Source organism: Nycticebus coucang, chromosome 3 (assembly GCF_027406575.1).
Source record: "Nycticebus coucang isolate mNycCou1 chromosome 3, mNycCou1.pri, whole genome shotgun sequence".
NCBI lineage: Eukaryota > Metazoa > Chordata > Mammalia > Primates > Lorisidae > Nycticebus > Nycticebus coucang.
This window is the reverse complement of record NC_069782.1, coordinates 150,631,260-150,648,453: the sequence shown is the minus strand read 5'-3', so window position 1 is coordinate 150,648,453 and position 17,194 is coordinate 150,631,260. Positions and strand designations below refer to the sequence as shown.

At 48.6% G+C, this 17,194-nt stretch overlaps 1 protein-coding gene across 14 annotated transcripts in view; it reads right to left on the bottom strand.

Moving 5' to 3' along the window:
• TACC2 (transforming acidic coiled-coil containing protein 2) overlaps positions 1-17,194 on the bottom strand; it is a 219,412-nt gene that overhangs the window by 40,732 nt on the left and 161,486 nt on the right. For all 14 annotated transcript variants that reach the window (XM_053583970.1, XM_053583974.1, XM_053583971.1 and 11 more), the window contains one exon: positions 6,738-6,874. In XM_053583970.1, coding sequence (XP_053439945.1) covers positions 6,738-6,874 — 137 coding nt within the window. The remainder of the gene's footprint in view (positions 1-6,737; positions 6,875-17,194) is intronic.

The window sequence follows — 17,194 nt, the reverse complement described above, 5'->3', positions numbered from 1 at the left end:
TGTGAAGAATAAAGGGGCTGCCAGGCAACTGCGGAAGAACTGAACTTGTCTGCCACCTGCCACTCCAGACAGCACCTGTGACCGCTCCCTCCAATCCTGCCTGCCCGCCCTTGACCTTGGCTCTTGTCTGTTCCCACCCCTCCCTGCCCTTATTCTTGGCTTTTCTCCCTCTTTAGCACAGCCAGCCAAGCCAGTGCTCCTAACTTCCCAGAATGCTGCAGAAGCTCCAAATGTCAACCCAGTGACACTTAGGGCTCTCACAACCCCCAGCCCCTTGGGGATCCCGCCAGCCCTGCTGTGGCTACTGCGGGTTCTGCTCACACCAGGTGGTGTCTTTCATGCTCTTCTGGGTTCACAACTGCTTCAACTGTTCACGAATCTGAAATGATTTGTCAGAAAATTGAAAATATGTCACTGGACAAAAGAGGGCACAATGTTGTAGAGTGGTCTGCAGTGCTAAGTAATGGGAGAACACAGAACAAGGAATAAAAAATGTCGGCACAAACATAGCTGGAGACAGCAGTCCCAGAGCGTGCTTCAATGACGAGTATTATGTCCTTCCAGGCCTCCACTGTTTGTAGAGTTGCCAGATAAAATTCAGAATGCTCAGCTAAATTTGATTGCAGATAAATATGTTTTTAATATATGTATGTGCCATATCCCGCTTATTATTGTGAATCTAAAAGTCAGATTTAACAGACACCCCTTATTTTTATTTGCTGTATCTGCGAGTCCTATCCCTCATCCCAACAGACCAGGCTTGGGAAATGCTTAATTAAACCTGAACTGGTCTCTCCCTGGAGATTTTCTGAGAGCAATTCATGCCCAACTGCAAACCTCCAGGTGCTGAGTATTTCAAGTGGCACTTACCTAACTTTGCTCATGAGCAAACCTTTCTCTCAGAGCACACAGAAGAGGGCTGCAGCTGACAGGAGATGACAACCTGAGGAAACTCAAGTCTTTGAGTTCAGGAACTGGTTTTATGCATGTTTCTCCCTCAGCTGGTCCCACATTCTTTCAAATCTCAGTAAACACCTCTTAGATTGAGAGCCTTTAGGAAGCCTATTTAGAAGAGCTAGTCCTTCCCTCTCTTCTCTACCCAGCATGGCCCCAGGCCCCACCTGGAGCAGAATCCTAAACACCCTTTGGGCCCAATAATTTCTCCATCATCTACCAAACACTCCTGCTTCCTTCTCATCTCAAAAGAAAAGTGTCGCCTCCTTCTCTCTAAAATCAACTCCCTCTCTTCCCTCAAGCACCCCATCCTCCCACTGGCAGGACCTTGTCCTCCTGGCCTGTAACAGCCCCTGGGCACAGGGTATAGAGGGCGCAAAGGCCCAGTGGACTCTGAGTACTGGGTACCTTCCAATGAGCCTTGCCAGGAGATAAGCCCCAGCCTATTTCCTCAGTTCCAAAGCAAGGCCTACAGTGCCACCCACCTGAGCCTCAGCAGCCTTTAGAAGTCTTCAGAGCCCCTTCAAATGTCAGAAGTTCTCTCTGAATTATGCCATAAGGAGCAGATATTCAATTTAACCATCTGCTCATTTTTACCCCATAGAAGAAAGTGCTCCCTGTCTGCTTCACCTGGCTTTCTTATTTAGAACTGAGACGCCCTCATTAAATCAGGGACCAAGAAATGCACCTTGCCATTGGGTTTCTTAACCTCGGCACTGGGGTGTTTTGGGAGAGTCAGTGTTTTTATTATGTATGTGTGTGTGTATGGGGGGAGGGTGCTCCCTGTTCATGGTCAGATCCTCAGTAGCATCCTTAGCCTCTACCCACTGGACGCCAGCAGCATCCCCACCCCAACTGTGACAACCAAAAATGTTTCTAGACATTGCCATATCCATTTGGTGTGCAAGAATCCCCTGGCTGGGAAGCGCTGCCTGACTGTGTGGTTAGCAGAAGAGGCTGTTCCACAGGGTCATTAAGGTCTGGAAGATTCTGGTGGCTCGCCGGGTTTTGAGTCCCCCACCCCAGACTGGATTCTACATGTTCTATCTGCACAAAGATAATTCATTTGTTCACACCACAAATAATGTGAGTGGCTGCTACACGTCAGCCACTGCAGGCTGTGCCATGGACACAGGTGAGGAAGGGCAGAACCCCAAATCGATCTACCTGTGTCTACACGTCCTCTCCCTCCTGCAGCCCCTCGGTGCAGACCCTGGGGATGCCCTGGAGAACAACGCCCTGCACCTGGGCTGCAGGTATCGCCTCAGTCTGATGACAAAGTCAGCATCTGCAGCTCTTTGTGTGAAAAGGCTTGCTAGGTGCTACCCAGTTGTCTGGGTCTGCTGGAACCAAGTGCCACAGACTGGGCAGCATAACCAACAGAAATCTACTTCGCACAGCACTGGAGGCTGAAAGGTCAAGACTGAGGTTTTGGTAGCTTTGGTCTCTCTTGAGGCCTCTCTCTTTGGTTTGCAGATGGCCTCTTCTCTGTGTGTATTCTTGGTGCCTCTTGCTCTTCTTATAGGGACACTAATCCCATTGGACTAGGGCCCCACCCTTATTATCCCATTCAACCTAAGACCACCTCAACGACCCTGTCCACAGATAAAGTCAAACTGGGGGCTAAGGGTCCAACACACGAACGAGGGGGGCTGGTGGTGGCAAAATTTAGTCCATAACCCTAGTGCTGGGCAATAAAATCTCCAACTTAAGGAAAAAACAAATGTATTAGATGTTAGGGGGAATTCCAAGGAAGGGGAGAAAGCTATTACAATAATAGGCAACTGATGTAACCCAGCTGACATCCCCCTACTTGCTCTGAAGGCCACACTACTTAAGCCTTGCTGGACTGTTTCAGGAGCACTTACTGCAGCCACTGCACTGGTGCTTCCGAGGACCGCAGGTGTCAATGCAGGGCCTCCCGGCACTTACTGGCTCTAAACTTAGGCCAAAAAATCAAGGGTTAATGGTCCTACAGAGAGCATGGCTCTCCATCCTCTAAGTACATGAATAATAATCTCAGGTCTCCACTTTGAGTCAGCTAAGGAGATAAGTAGTGTGTTGGTCCTTATGTGGAACTCTGCTGATAGCTGTGGGCAACTCATAGCAAGTTCATGATGAACTAAACATTTCCCAACTTGTTTAGCCTACGACACACCTGAGACATTGATTAAACCCCCAGACTTCCCGTCCATCTGCTGTCCCCCACCCCCGCCATTTTAACAGGTGTGCCTCTTCATTAGGGAAGTCTGGGCCCAAGATGGCTCATCTCAGCTGCTTCTAACAGCCTATCCTAGTTCTTAAAACCTCCAGGGGCAATACTTTAATATTTGGTCACAGAAATGAATGGGTTTTGAGGATGGGTTTGGACTGGCCTTTGAGCTCCGATTCCTGGACAGGATTTTGCCTCTGGTGTGCTATGTCATCTCTGCAGGGGTGACAGGCAGGTACAGTCCCTTCTCTGGTGGTCCAAAATGTAGAGCTACCAGGCTCAAAAAACTGAACTCAAAACTGACCAGCAAGAGAGCAGGAGGCCCACAGATGGACTCTGGTGGGATCAACTTGGTTTTTATAAAGAGAATTTCTCCCTCACTAAATGAGTTAACATGGTCAATAACTGTCACTGCCCACAGAGCCTCGCTCAGCACTCTCCTTTCTTAGTCTTTGGGAACTGAATGCAGGTTTGAGAATAGACATCAGGGGCCAAGACAGACATATAGGAGGTAGAGGAGCAGAGGCCACACAGTGGGGCACTTGGGACCCTGCAGAGTGTCCCTGAGAGCCTGAACACCCACAGATCTGAAAAGCCTTCACCCTCAACTTGCTGTGTACTGTGGTCTGAATGGTATCTCCTCCCAAATTTATAGTTAAAACTCTCGCTCTCAAGGTGAGGCCTTTGGGAGGTGATTAGGTCATGGGGCAGAGCCTCAGGAACGGAATTAACACCCTTAAAAAAGGCCCAAAGGATCTTGTATGTCCCTTCCACCACATAAGAAGGTGCTCTCCAGGAACCAGGCAGTTGGTCTTTACTAGATGCCAAACCTGCCAGCATCCTGGTCTTGGACTTTGCCGCCTCCTAAACCATGAGCAATAAATTTCACCCAGTCTGCAGTTATTTTGTTGTAGCAGCCTGATCAGGCAATATACCACCCCAGACAGCTTATCCAATCCCTCTGCGCCTTGGCTGTGAGGACTCACAGATCACCTCTTTATGTTTAAGAAAACTGGGGCCAGGTGCAGTGGCTCACACCTATAATCTGACACTCTGGGAGGCCGAGGCAGGTGGATTGCTTGAGCTCAGGAGTTTGAGACCAGCTTCAACAAGAGACCCCCCCCCCCAATCTCTAAAAATAACCAGGAATCATGGTCCCAGCTACTCAGGAGACTGAGGCAAGAGGATGGCTTGAGGCCAACAGTTTGAGGTTGCTGTGAGTTAGGACACTAAAGCACTCTACAGAGGGCAACAAAGTGAGACTGTCTCAAAAAAAAAAAAAAAAAAAAAAAAAAAAAAAAGAGCAAGCGAGCGCGCGCACGCACGAGAGAGAGAGAGAGAGAGAGAGAGAGAGAGAGAGAGAAGAAAACAGAAAACTGGACTCAGCTGAGTCCAGCACAAGCATGCTGGCAGGACCTAACAGAAGGTAAGTGACTTTTTTGTAAAATGTAGGTTTTCAGGAGGAAAAACTGTCTTTAGTCACAGCCAAAGGACTTGTCTATTACTTCACGTGGCTGTTTCAGCACTTCAGAGGAAAAATCAACAGTAGAGTCTCCTCTCTTGCCCTTTCTTCCCATGGTTCTCGGAAGGAATCAATCCTTCCTCCCTTTGGCCACCTACGCTGGTGAGCACAGCCGCCCTCTCAAGTCAGGGCCCCATGCTGGTCTGAAGAATGGACGGAGGACGCTCCATCTGGGGGCCCTTTCTAACGGGAGCAGCAGATCAAATGGATCTTTGTACAGGCAAAGCGGAGGAGGGGGTGCTTTAGGCAGACACAGTTCCAAGGCAAGTCCCCTCAACGCATAATCCTCATGCAGTCACATAATCCTCATGGAGTAGGTCTCACTGCAGCTCTCTAAGGCGGAAAAGCATAAAAGCCCCGTTCAAGCTTCCAACTGGTGTAATCAAAGATTCTGAGGGGCTATGACTGGCGGCAATTAAAGTCCCAGCCCCTTCCCTGGTGGGGCTTCTCTCCTAATCCTCTGTAATGCTCATTCTTCCAGAACCGCCATGTAAGAAAAAGATGGGTGTCATAATGTTTGTTTCAAGAATGGACATCATTCTTTGCCTTGTAGAAAAGGAAATCAGGCAGAAGGAAGGACAGGACCAGAGGGAAGAGCAGAGGCAACCCACTCCCCAGAGCAGGCGGGATGTTGGGCTGGGAATCCCAGAGACGCACCTATGGTCACAGAATGGCCTTCTCTGAAAACTCCGTGGTGTTTGGGGAGAAGGTGCTCTCGGAGCCTGGGTCTACCCTGACTCAGCAAAATCCAGATGCGGCAGCTGGCTGAACAGCTGCCAAAGAGGGGAGAACCTAAAAACAGTACTTGGCAAACCCCCACAAAGGCAAAGGCATCAGCTGGCACAGAAACCGCCCTGCCCCCTTTCCTAGCACAGGGGCATGTCTGTTTAAGGACAAAGCCCAGGCAGGTATATCCTTCCTAAAACAAAGGTCTACTTGAACCTGGAGGAAGATAAAAAGAACTCTACTCATTTCTTTCTAAAACCAACATCAAGGTCAAAAATGCTATTTTATTTCACAGTTCACATGGCTTATGGCCACAAGAATATAAGGGAAGCCATCAGCCTGCCTGGCCCATTCTCTACATTCTCTACCTGTGTGCACAGACCCCACAGCCCACTCCTCGTTCCTTCCCAGGCACAATCTGCCTTTGGGAAGCTGGCGCAGGAGAAGGGGACGAGGAAGACCTGGACAGGACTCCCCCCCGGGGATCCAGCTCACAGTCTAAAAGAGAGTTTGGTCCTGCAGACTCCTCTCATGGGGAGAGTTGTGGCCCAAGGTGGCCAGGGTGGAGAATCTGTCCAGATCTAAGGATGGCACTACCTGGCCCCCTGACCAGCCTGTGAGGCCACTTCCTGCAGGCCCTATCTCCTTCTAGGCTCATATTAAGCATTCATGCTAGAAGTGGTCCCACTCTGCTGGTGAAATGGGGGAGGGGCAACACCCACAGTACAGCAGCCACGTGGGCAGGGAGGGGGCGGGCATGAGAAATGCCCCAACGCCCCAGTAATCACCACATCCAACAGGTGCATAAAGGTGTTTTAACTCATCCCCAGGGAGAAGGGATGTGGGAAAATGATAAGGAATCAGTAACACGAGGTTAATGAGCAGCAAACAAAGCCCCATGGGCCACCGAGCCTATCCCACGACTCTCTTGTCACTGTTTACTGCCTTCCTTCCCCAGCCTGTGGGGCTGTGTTCTTGGAATACACGTACAGATTCAAGTGTGCTGTTGAGATCCAAAGTCCTTATGGTAGCCAGCAGCCAAAGACTAGACCCCAAAAACGTGCTGGGAACTTCCAAGACCCACCGCCCCCACCTCCTGCCAAACCCAATCCCCCAGAGGCCTAAAACCCTACCAAGCAAATGTAGAAAAATCCATAGTATCTGCTCGCCTTTCATTTTCACAAAAGCCTACAAAAGTCATGAAAAGCACAGCCCAGAGCAAAGAGGCAGACTCGGCTCCCTGGGGTGGGACCCCAGGAAGAGTGCTACCATCTCACCACCCACACGCAGGGCCTCCCCCACGGAGCTCCTCCCACTGGTTACCTGGTTCTTCTGGGGGTAGCTGTGCGCTGACCTCGGATTCTGGGATGACTTCAGGGGGTGAGGGGGGTGGGGCCGGTGGAGCTTTGACAGGAGTCGTTGACTCCGGGGTCTCAAATGCTTCTTCAGAGTCAGAACTCCTGATGGAGAAAAAGAAAACACAACTTAGACAAAGGCCAAGGGCCAGCTCTGCCCAGTAGGGCAGCCTCTGGCCCTTAGCCAGTGCTCAACTGAACTGTCCGGACAGATCAAAGGGACATCGGCTTTCCCAGTCAGAATTCCCAAGGGTGAGGTGAGTCTTATCACCAGCTCTGACTGTGCCCAGATGATATTGTCTTTGAACCCAGCTCTGCTGAAATACAACTTCCCGCCTTACTGGCGGCTACATGCACAGTGGACTCCTATTGAACTCTGGCGCACCCTCGGACAGACAGGGCTTCTGCTGGTTCCATGCCATGGTGCCGACCCCGGAGGAACCCTACCCCATCCCCACTCCTCTGTCCTGGCCTCTCAGCGCTTCACATAACTTATTAGTACAGATTTATTCACTTTCTGATCATGTTTATTAATCTTTCCCCTCTACCAAGATGAAAATGCCATGAGGACAGCTGGCCTTGTTCATCACAGCATCCCCAAGCCTAAAACAGGAGGCAGGGACTGTCGGGTAGGTGACCAGACTGAATGAAAGCTGGTGAGTTACAAAGCACAGCCCCTGACCCTGACAAGGTGACAACAGTCCTTGCTGGTCTGCAGGAAAAGTCTGCTCAAAGAAAATTCTTCACTCAGAGACTGGACCAAAAATCTACCCAGAGAAGCTGCACCCACTAAGAAGTGGAAGCCACTTGCCAAAGCCTCACCCTGGGCTGACAAAGAACCAGGAAGACAGCCCTCCCTGCCACCCTGCTTCCACTGGTGACACCTTTTTGTTGTTGTTGTTGTTGTTTTTGACACCCAGGCTAGAGTGCAGTGGTGTCATCATAGCTCACAGCCATCTCGAACTCCTGGGCTCAAGTGATCCTCCTGTCTCAGTCTCCCAAGTACCTGGGACTACAGGTGCATGCCACCACACCTGGTTAATTTCCTTTTTTCTTTTTTGTAGAGAGGAGCTCTCACTATGTGGCTTAGTCTAGTCTCAAACTCTTAGCTTCAAGCTATCCTCCTGCCCCCATTTCCCAAAGTGCTGAGGTTACAGATGAGAGTCTGTACCTGGTCTCCTGACTCAATTTTAAGCTGGAAAAGATAAGGCTTCCCCCAATCACTGAGCCTGTGCACTGTGCACTGCAGCTGTGCACCCTGCAGGCCAGAAGGCAGCACCACATGTGCTCAAGATGGCCAGTGGTCCACAGTCATGGCCCAACCTTGCCCCGAGGATGGCTAACAAGGAAGCAGCAGCAGAGCTCAGTCCCATCTCAGAATAGTTGAAATAGACCAAAATACCAATTTACTCATTTGCAAGGAGGAAGTTAATTATCAAGAGGGTGGATACTTAGGATTGCTGATTGCCACAAACAATCCCAGCAGGCCCATCTGGTACAGACAAAAAATCAGAGGGTGACCTGGCAGGTGAGTATGGATGTGGCAGAATGTACAGGGCCACATAAGTGTCACCAAACCCCGAAGCCCAACACCATCAGACATGCTGCTGAGTGTCCACAGGGTCAAAGGACCAGTGACCCCAGTAGAGGTCAGCATCTTTTAAAAGACTATCAGCCAGCAGGCAGAGCACACCAGAAACCAAATATCCCTCCACTATCTACTGGGACCAGACGAGGAGCCATCTGGTGAGTTCCCTTCAGAAAATCTATATCTGCTTTTACAACTTGTTTATCAGGGACTCAATCAGTATCACAGATCCCCCTGCACCCTCCTCTGCCCCTAGGACCTCAACTCCTCCAGCCAGCCACAAAGCCCTCCCCCAGGGACCCCAAGAGAAACAGAAACACTAGAACTGCTTTTGATGGGATCTAATGAACCAAAGTCTGCACACTATTAAATTTCACGAGTAAATACTAATTCATGCAAACACTACAGGGAGACACTGACTTTTTACAAATACACATTCGTATCAAGATGCTTAGCTTTTGTCAGCAGAATTTAAGATCACACTTGGATGACAAATAAAGGTACATGAAGTTTTGCAGAGTCTGTTTATCAGCACGAGAAACACAGGATGTCACACAACTGAGCAGCAAAGGGGAACAAGAGTTCAGAACAGCTTAGTGGGTCCCAGGTATAGCCCCGGGCACAGGGCTCCATCACCCAGGCTCCCCAGCGCTGCTGGGAGCATCGGACAGTGTTAGCAGGATGCACAAAGCCAACTTGCCTCTTTCCAGAGCTTCCTTGAAGGCCCGGCAGACTGGAATCCCCACTGCTGGTCACTGCTGTCCATATCCACCGGGCCCATTCCACTGGTGACCACATCTGTCCGGAGGCAAAAGCCATCTCCACCAAAGAATAGCCTCTGTTGCCCCAATTTTCTTCCTGCTGTCTGAGATCTAAATCTCTTTTGATGTCACAAAAAAAGTTAGTTGCATTATCAGCCACGGATGCTGTGAGCTTCTCCAGCGTCCGGAGGACCTGAGGCTGCCCCACTCAAGCAGAGATTCGGGGAGAGACCAAATGCTGGCTTGTCCCCTGGCTTCTGCAGCCCAGGGCACTGGTGACGAGTCACTTTAGAGCACAAAGGACCCTGCTTTTTCTCAACAACACAAGCAAGCTCTAGGGAGAGCCGGATGCTCTTGGCGTTGAGCTGCTGAATTCCAATGAGGTCCCTGCTGGGGCAGCTGCCCAGCACCTGCTCAAAGGACCACCATTCACCACCACCCTGCATGGGAGGCATGTGAAGATGGGCAGGGCACACCAAGTCCTGGAGGTCCTCTTGCCTGTTTACTATGAGCTATTTCTGCATCAAAACACCAGGGGAGGCCAGGTGTGGCGGGCCACCAAGGCCCAACTAGAATAGCACTCACTTCCGGTGCCGCCTGCCTGGTTTTCATATTTCCACATCCTCTCCCAGGAGCAGAGAGCAAGTTAATTAGAGGAGGCGGGATGCAGCTTTTTTAATTAGCTCTTCTTTCCCTATTCAGCTTCCCAGGGGCTCAAACACATTCTTGAGCGCAAAGATTTCTGTAATCCTCCCACAACAAGTCTGTACATAAAAATAAGGCAGCATTTTGGAGTTTCAATGCATAAAAGCAATTCCCATGGGCCGTTTGGTGTTTTTTCTTTTTTCTAACTAGAAGAAACTAAAATGCAAGAAATCATTCTGTTAATGCTCCACTCGATTTTAAAAGAGGAAAAATAATTTGCTACAAATACGTATCAAAAGGAGAAATGTCCCTATAATCTGCTAAAAACATCTCTAAATTATAGAAAAATACATTTACCAGAATATGCATATGCTATGTTCATGGTAGAAGTAAATATGCAAATATAATTAAATATCTTTATTTCTATAGTGCGTAAACAGCTCTTAATGACCAGTCAAAATCTGGCAATTTTAATTCTCAGCACAAAAAGCACAATAGCAAGGCGGCGCCTGTGGCTCAGTGAGTAGGGTGCCGGCCCCATATACCGAGGGTGGCAGGTTCAAACCCAGCCCCGGCCAAACTGCAACAACAACAACAAAATACCCGGGTGTTGTGGCACCTGTAATCCCAGCTACTCAGGAGGCTGAGGAAAGAGAATCGCCTAAGCCCAAGAGCTGGAAGTTGCTGTGAGCTGTGATGCCACAGCACTCTACCAAGGGCAACAAAGTGAGACTCTGTCTCAAAAAAAAAAAAAAAAGCACAATAGCAGCTACCATTTGTTGAACATTTTCTTATGTGTCAGGCACGGGACAAGGCACATTTGTACACTTACCCCTAATCTTCAAAGATGACACATCTGCTGGACAGCAGGCCCATTTTGCAGATGAGACAACTCTGGCTTCTAGGGCCACATTACTTTACCCAAGGCCGTAAGTGACGTAAGCCAGGGCTCACCTGTGTTCTCTTTACTACATCTGTGGCTCCCAAACATCTTTAGCAAGGTGAGTTTATCATGTTTATAATATGTCCATATTATAAAGTCTGTCACGGATAGCAATTAAACTATATGGATGAACTTGAAAAATCTGGCTCTGGGGCTTGGAGATGCCAACTGCCAAGCGTGATATCTGTTGGTTTTTCCCCTGGCTGCACATCATTTTTCTACAGCTTGTCCTCTCATCATGGAATATTCTCTAATAAGGCAGACAGGGCAGGAAGGACACCAAGCTCACAAAGCGAATTAATCCATCAGCACGAGCTGTCTGTAGATGGTATCCAGCACCAGACAGTCCGAGGGACATAGGCCAGAGGGTCAGATGGGAATGTGTCACGAACCCAAGTGTGGATAGACGGCTCCAGCCACTGAAACCTGAACCTGCGGAGCTCCCCAACTGGGCATTAGTACAGTGTAAAATACTCTTTCAAGTATTTTCTTGGTTTCAGAGAATTTTTATAGAGCCCTAAAGTCCCCCAGAACAGAGTTGGACAACTTCTGCTCCACGTGACACTGAACTAAACACGTCCATGGATGACGCGCTGGGTCAAAACAAAGAACAAAACTGTCCCTGAACAAGAGTCAGGTAGCTAGAAAAAAAATTGACCCTAAGGGTCTGTTTCCTTAAAGTTGGATTTGGTTTAAATATTTCCACATTTTTATTTCTGTGAATTATAACAACAAAAAAGTATCAGCATCCACACACATGCATAACACACACACAGACCCACACAGAAATGTAACTAATGCGTGAGTATCTTTTGATAAAGTGTTACTATAAATGTAGTTTCCAGCATATCATTAAATGGTTACATTTGTTCAACTTTTACTGGAGATAATTCAAGGGGTTAGAATAATAATTGCAGAGATCATAAATGCTTCCAAATTTGAAGCTGGAAGAAAATCTAGAGATTATAACCTATTCCAACACACTAACCCCATCTTTTTATTTTTTTTTAACCCCATCTTTTTAAACAGATGAGGAAACTAAGGCCCAGAGAGCTGAAGTGACTTGCCTAGAGTGGCCAGCCCATTTGTGGCAGCCACAGTTAGGAATGCCATGGAACTGGGCCAGCCTCCAGGAAGCACTGCCTCCAAGTGAGAGGGCTTGTTCTGAATGCAACACCCGCTCTGAAAATCTAACATTACCCATGATCAAGATATAACTCCTTGGCTCGGTACCTGTAACACAGTGGTTACAGCGCAAGCCACATACACCGAGGGTGGCGGGTTCAAACCTGGCCCGGGCCAGTTAAACAACAATGACAACTGCAACAAAAAATAGCCAGGCATTTTGGCGGGTGCCTGTAGTCCCAGCTATTTGGGAGGCTGAGGCAAGAGAACCACTTAAGCCCAAGAGTTTGGGGTTGCTGTGAGCTCAAACGCCACGGCATTCTACCAAGGGCAACACAGTGAGACTCTATCTCAAACAAAAAAGAAAGAAAGAAATAGCTTCTTGTTAAGCACTGCTAAAGGGAAAGAAAATATTTCCATATTTGTACTTTTTTCCTTTCCTTCCTCCCCTTCCTTCTGTCCCTCCCTCCCTCCTTTCCTTCCCCACCCCCCTTCATTCCCTTCTTCCTTTCTGTTTTTCAAGACAGTCTCACTCCCTTGCCCAGGCTAGAGTGCTTGCAGTATCGGCCAGCTCACAACAACCTCAAAACTCCTAGGCCCAAGCCACCTTGCTGTCTCAGCCACTTGCGTAGCTGGGACTTAGGCACTCACTACCATGCCTAGCTAATTTTTTCTATTTTTAGTAGAGACAGATTCTTGCTCTTGGCTCAGTTTGGTCTTGAACTCCTAAGCTCAAGTGATCCTGCTGCCTTGATTCCCAGAGTGCTAGGATTACAGGTGTGTCCAGCCTTGTATTTCTTTCTAGATAAATTCCTTAGAATTCCAGTTTGCAGGACCTAGCCTGAAAATGATGCAGGAACTGGATGGAGGTTCTTGGAACCACCCACCCAGAGTGGAAAGGTAGGCAGGCTTGGAGGCGGGGGCTTCCCAAGACTTTCCTCTCAGCTCCCTTCCCTCCTGCCTCCCTTTCCCTCGACAGCCAAACTCAGGTAAAGACAACCATTTTGGCCAAAAGCCCAGCCTCAGGAAAGACCGGCAGCACTGTCCAGGCCAAAGACCATCTGCCAGCTCAGGAGAGAGAGGGAGGCCTTCCAGAGACGAAACAGAGCCCTGGAAGGCAGATCGGATGGTCTCATTCATCTCCACATCTTGTGGAAGAGTTTGTGATCAATTTGTGAGAGGATATTTTTATAACTGCTATGCACTAGATTCTAGTCCTAGTCTGCTGAATGACAACTTCAGACAGTCTTGTCAATAAAAGTTACTCTCACTCCAACACTCAAGCACACACACACATACTCCACCTTCTAGCCTGAAACAACGTAAACCAAACTGGTAATTTTTCTAGGGGTTGACTGAAAAGGGTCTTTTGCTTTTATTCGCCCATCTCAGATACAGAAAAGGAATCTGCTCTGTAATACCACTCCTCGCTATTTAGGCAAAGAGAGGCCAGGCTGCTGGAACTATCTAAGGCGGCACCTGCAGTCACTGAGGGAAAATCAGAGCAGATGATGATCCGCTCATACTGGGATCCCCAGCACCTGGAATCCGTTGGATTTATGAGGCAGGTCCTATGTTCAGATTCAAGTGGCAATCACTTGGCAGTTATGCTGAGACGTTAGCAAGGCTCCAGGGGGCACGGGCCATCATGGTAATGCCCACCATGGTCAGAGAAGTGGACTGACAAGGGGGAAGGATTGTCACAGATCCAGGCTTCCCACAGACCTGGTTACAGCCAGCTATAAATTGCCTTCCTGGAGAAAGGCCAGATTATGAATTGAGTCTCAGGAAAAGTGAAGAAAGAAGGGACACAGGCTGCCCTTTATTTTTCTTGCCTTCACACACTGGTATCCCCAGAATCTCCTCTTTGTAATCTCATTGCTTGAAAAACTTAAATCAGAATCTTTGCTTTCAACTCAGATCCTTAAAATAATAATAATAAAAAAATCTAACTGAAAATGAGATATTGATGGATACTATGGAGAAAAGAATTCAGGAAGACATAAGAGGAGCTTTGAAAGTCATTAATAAGTCCTTCTACTTCCTCGAGAGAGCAGAACAACAGTAACACCCTACCTCATTGGAAGCCACTTAATAAGCAAACAGGTATCTTGCCCCACATGAATCACAACCATGGCCCAGAAAACAAAAATTTCTCTGTTCAACCAAGTCATATGATGCAGAGCGGGTGCTAAAGATCCTGCACGTCATTCAATGGTCTTTTCTGGAAACACGCACTCAAGCTTAGCCTTCTTCTGTACTCTAATAGGTTTGGTATCTGCTTTATGAACCAGAATCAAATTAGAAGGGGCAGGGAGATGCTGGAGACAGGCCCACAGACAGCACCAACAGAGTAAGTGACACAGGAGACAGAAAAGCCATAAAGAGGATGCAAAACGAAAAGAGCAGTGATGTTGGCCAACAGCTAGGGCTTCCCAAGCACCTGGCAGGTGTCAGACCCTCTTTTAGCAGCTCCCGCAGGGTCAAGGCTCCAAGGTAAGTGGTAAGTAGAAAAAAAAAAATAAACCCAGCAAATTAAGTATGAGCTTATTCCAAGTAAATAATTATAAAAACATACACAAATAGACATAAATACATATGCATATTTATATACATACATGAGCAGGTACAGTGATATATGAGATTGGACAAAGGACTTTTTCTAGAAGTTCATGAACTTAATTGTCAGACCCTGTACAATGACACCTCTGATGGCCATTCCAGAAAGAGTTCCAAAACTGCTCTGAAAGGTAGACTGAGAACAGGCATCAGTGCATGGCTTCCCAAGGAGAGTGCTTTCAAGATAACCAGAGTGATATTCGGCAATGAGGTATGTGGCACTTTTTGTAGGATAAGTTCCCGAATTTACTTATCTGACCTCACACACATATAGGCAACATACGCGTGTTTTTATAATTCAGAAAAAGATATTGAAGCACAGGTTCCAGAAGCAAGAGGATGCAGGCCCCAACAGGCCAGAGCCTGACCACACTGCGGACACCCCAGGGCTGTTCCCAGATGTGCTCAACAAGTTCTCCCAAGTCCTACCCAGGTCCTGGCCATAATGAATGGAGCCCAGCTGGGCTCTGATTAGCTGGATTGTGTCTAAGGCTACAAGGATCAAGGGAAGAAGCCAACAAAGAGTTTGGAAGAAGCTGAGGGGGTGGGGGGACAAAAATGTAGCTGAGCCCTCTGCACTGTCCAGGGTTGGCCCCCTCCAGGGGCCCCACCAGCCAGTGAGAAGCACCCATGGCTCATGTTCGGCACTCACAGAGCGCCCCTCTGATTGCAAGTGTGGTTTCCCAAGCAGGTGCTGAGTACCAGGATGGGTGGGCCCAGCCAGGGGCTGCAACGGGCCGGAACTTAACCCCCCCCAACCGCTTCCTTCAGAGCTTCCCCACCCACCCTCTATGTTGCACCTACACCTCAGGTGAGGCACGTGGATGCTGTGCCATGACTATTGCAGCAGGACCCATCAGTGCAGGCACCTGGGCGGGTGAACCAGACAAACCCGCTCCAGCTCTCAAGACGCTGAGTCCCCCTGGTTCTGAGGGTGAGACGTCAGAGGACTCAGAGCAAAGGGGCTCTGAACCACCGGGGCAGAGCCAAGACAAGTGTCCACGCTTCCTGCACCTCAGCGTGCCCTCCCAGTGTCACAGATAATGTAAGCAGACAGGTGGCAGTCCTTGTTTGCAAGTCAGCCTGTGGACCATGTGGGTGCCCTGGGCTTCCCAGAGCATCCTCCCCACCAGGAGAAAGGGTCAAGTGGCGTTTCCAGATGGGCACACATGGCTGTTGTGCAGGAGCAGCCACCAGGTTCCCACATCTGTCCCCTGCCCTCCTGCCCACGCTCCCTTTCCTCTGGGCCACTCCGTGACGTAAACAAGGGGGTTCCCCCCTGCCCAGCAGCAGCCTGAGGCTCTTAGAACCCACAGGCAGCACCCTGTGGGAAGGTTGTAGGCCACACAGACCTCTGCAGGGGATCAGGTCTGCCCCCAATTCTGTTATTACCATTATTGACATCCTGGGCAAAGAGAAATGCCATCCTGGGGTCAAGGGAACACTAAAATGATGACTAAACTCAGGGCAGACCCTTACAAAGATGAGGCTATAGGATTTCTGCTTTGCAGAGAGCAGGAGCCCGGGCTCCTCAGCGCTTTACCTTGAACCTGCCGTCTCACCTATGCATCTGCCTCGGTCTCTGTGTCTCCAGATCTGTCTCTGTTGCTGGAATAGCCTCCCCACCTCTCCCCCTCCACCCACAGGCCGCCTCCTCTCCTCTCCTCACTTCTCCCCTCCCCTCTCTCCTTATTTCTCCAGGTGTCTCTAGCCCTACTATCTCCCTTCACTACGCCCCTCTAGTCAAAAGAAAAGCACCTCTGGAGGCTGCCCTGCTAGTATGAATCCCAAATGTTCGGGCAGTAATTAAAGCCCTTGTTTTGACCTTATAATTCTTCATTTATAATTCTGCCTTTAAAGTGGTACTTCAAAGCCCTGCAAATTATTATTAATAATAGCAATAGGGCAAGGGTTTGAGGGCTCTCACTGCACAGGACAATAACAGCAAACACATCACTGAGTCATAGACAGAAGTCATTGTTTTTAAGAAACACATACACACCTTACACAGATTCCAACCAGCTGGCTACATCTCCAGCAGCTCAGAAAGCACCATGAGCTCCTGTGAGATGCAAGCGGCTGGGACTGTAACCAGCCGCCACCCTGCCAAGGGCCTGATGAGGCCGTCCGAGACCCTGAGCTCTGCCGAGAAACATGTTTCCAGAGTGGGTTTGGTTTTTGTTCTATTTCGCTTACCTGAAAACTGGTAGTTCTCAGGGCCCTTTCCAGAATAAATGCTCCAAAATTCCTTCCCTAGAGCCTCCCCCAAATCAGAAAGGCCTCCGCTCTGCTAAATGAAACGCAACCTGTAGTCTATTGTGTATCAGAAGAGTCTCAACATGATTTTTCAGAGAAACAAAATGTACGAACCTGGATTTGGGATGGAGTGGCTAGTACCGGTTAGTAAAAAAATCTGAATTTCAGAAAGTTTTAAAAGCTTTTCTACAGCTGTTTGCAAATCGTGGCTTTGTGCAATAAAAAAGGAGGATTTAAATCTTTTGTGCCTTTCCTTCCAACCTCCTGACACGTTCTAAAGGAAAAGAATGGCATGTGAACGGCACATTAAAAGAGAGTAGGTCCTGCCCATCACCTTGAAAATGTGCTTTTCTCCGGCATTTCCTGCTTTGGTAGTGGTCACACTATTCTCATATGTAATGCAACATCCGCAGCTCAGTCTTTGATGCACTTATTAACGATTCTGAACTAACTGATGGTATAAACAAACTAAAGGACTTTCTTTACAC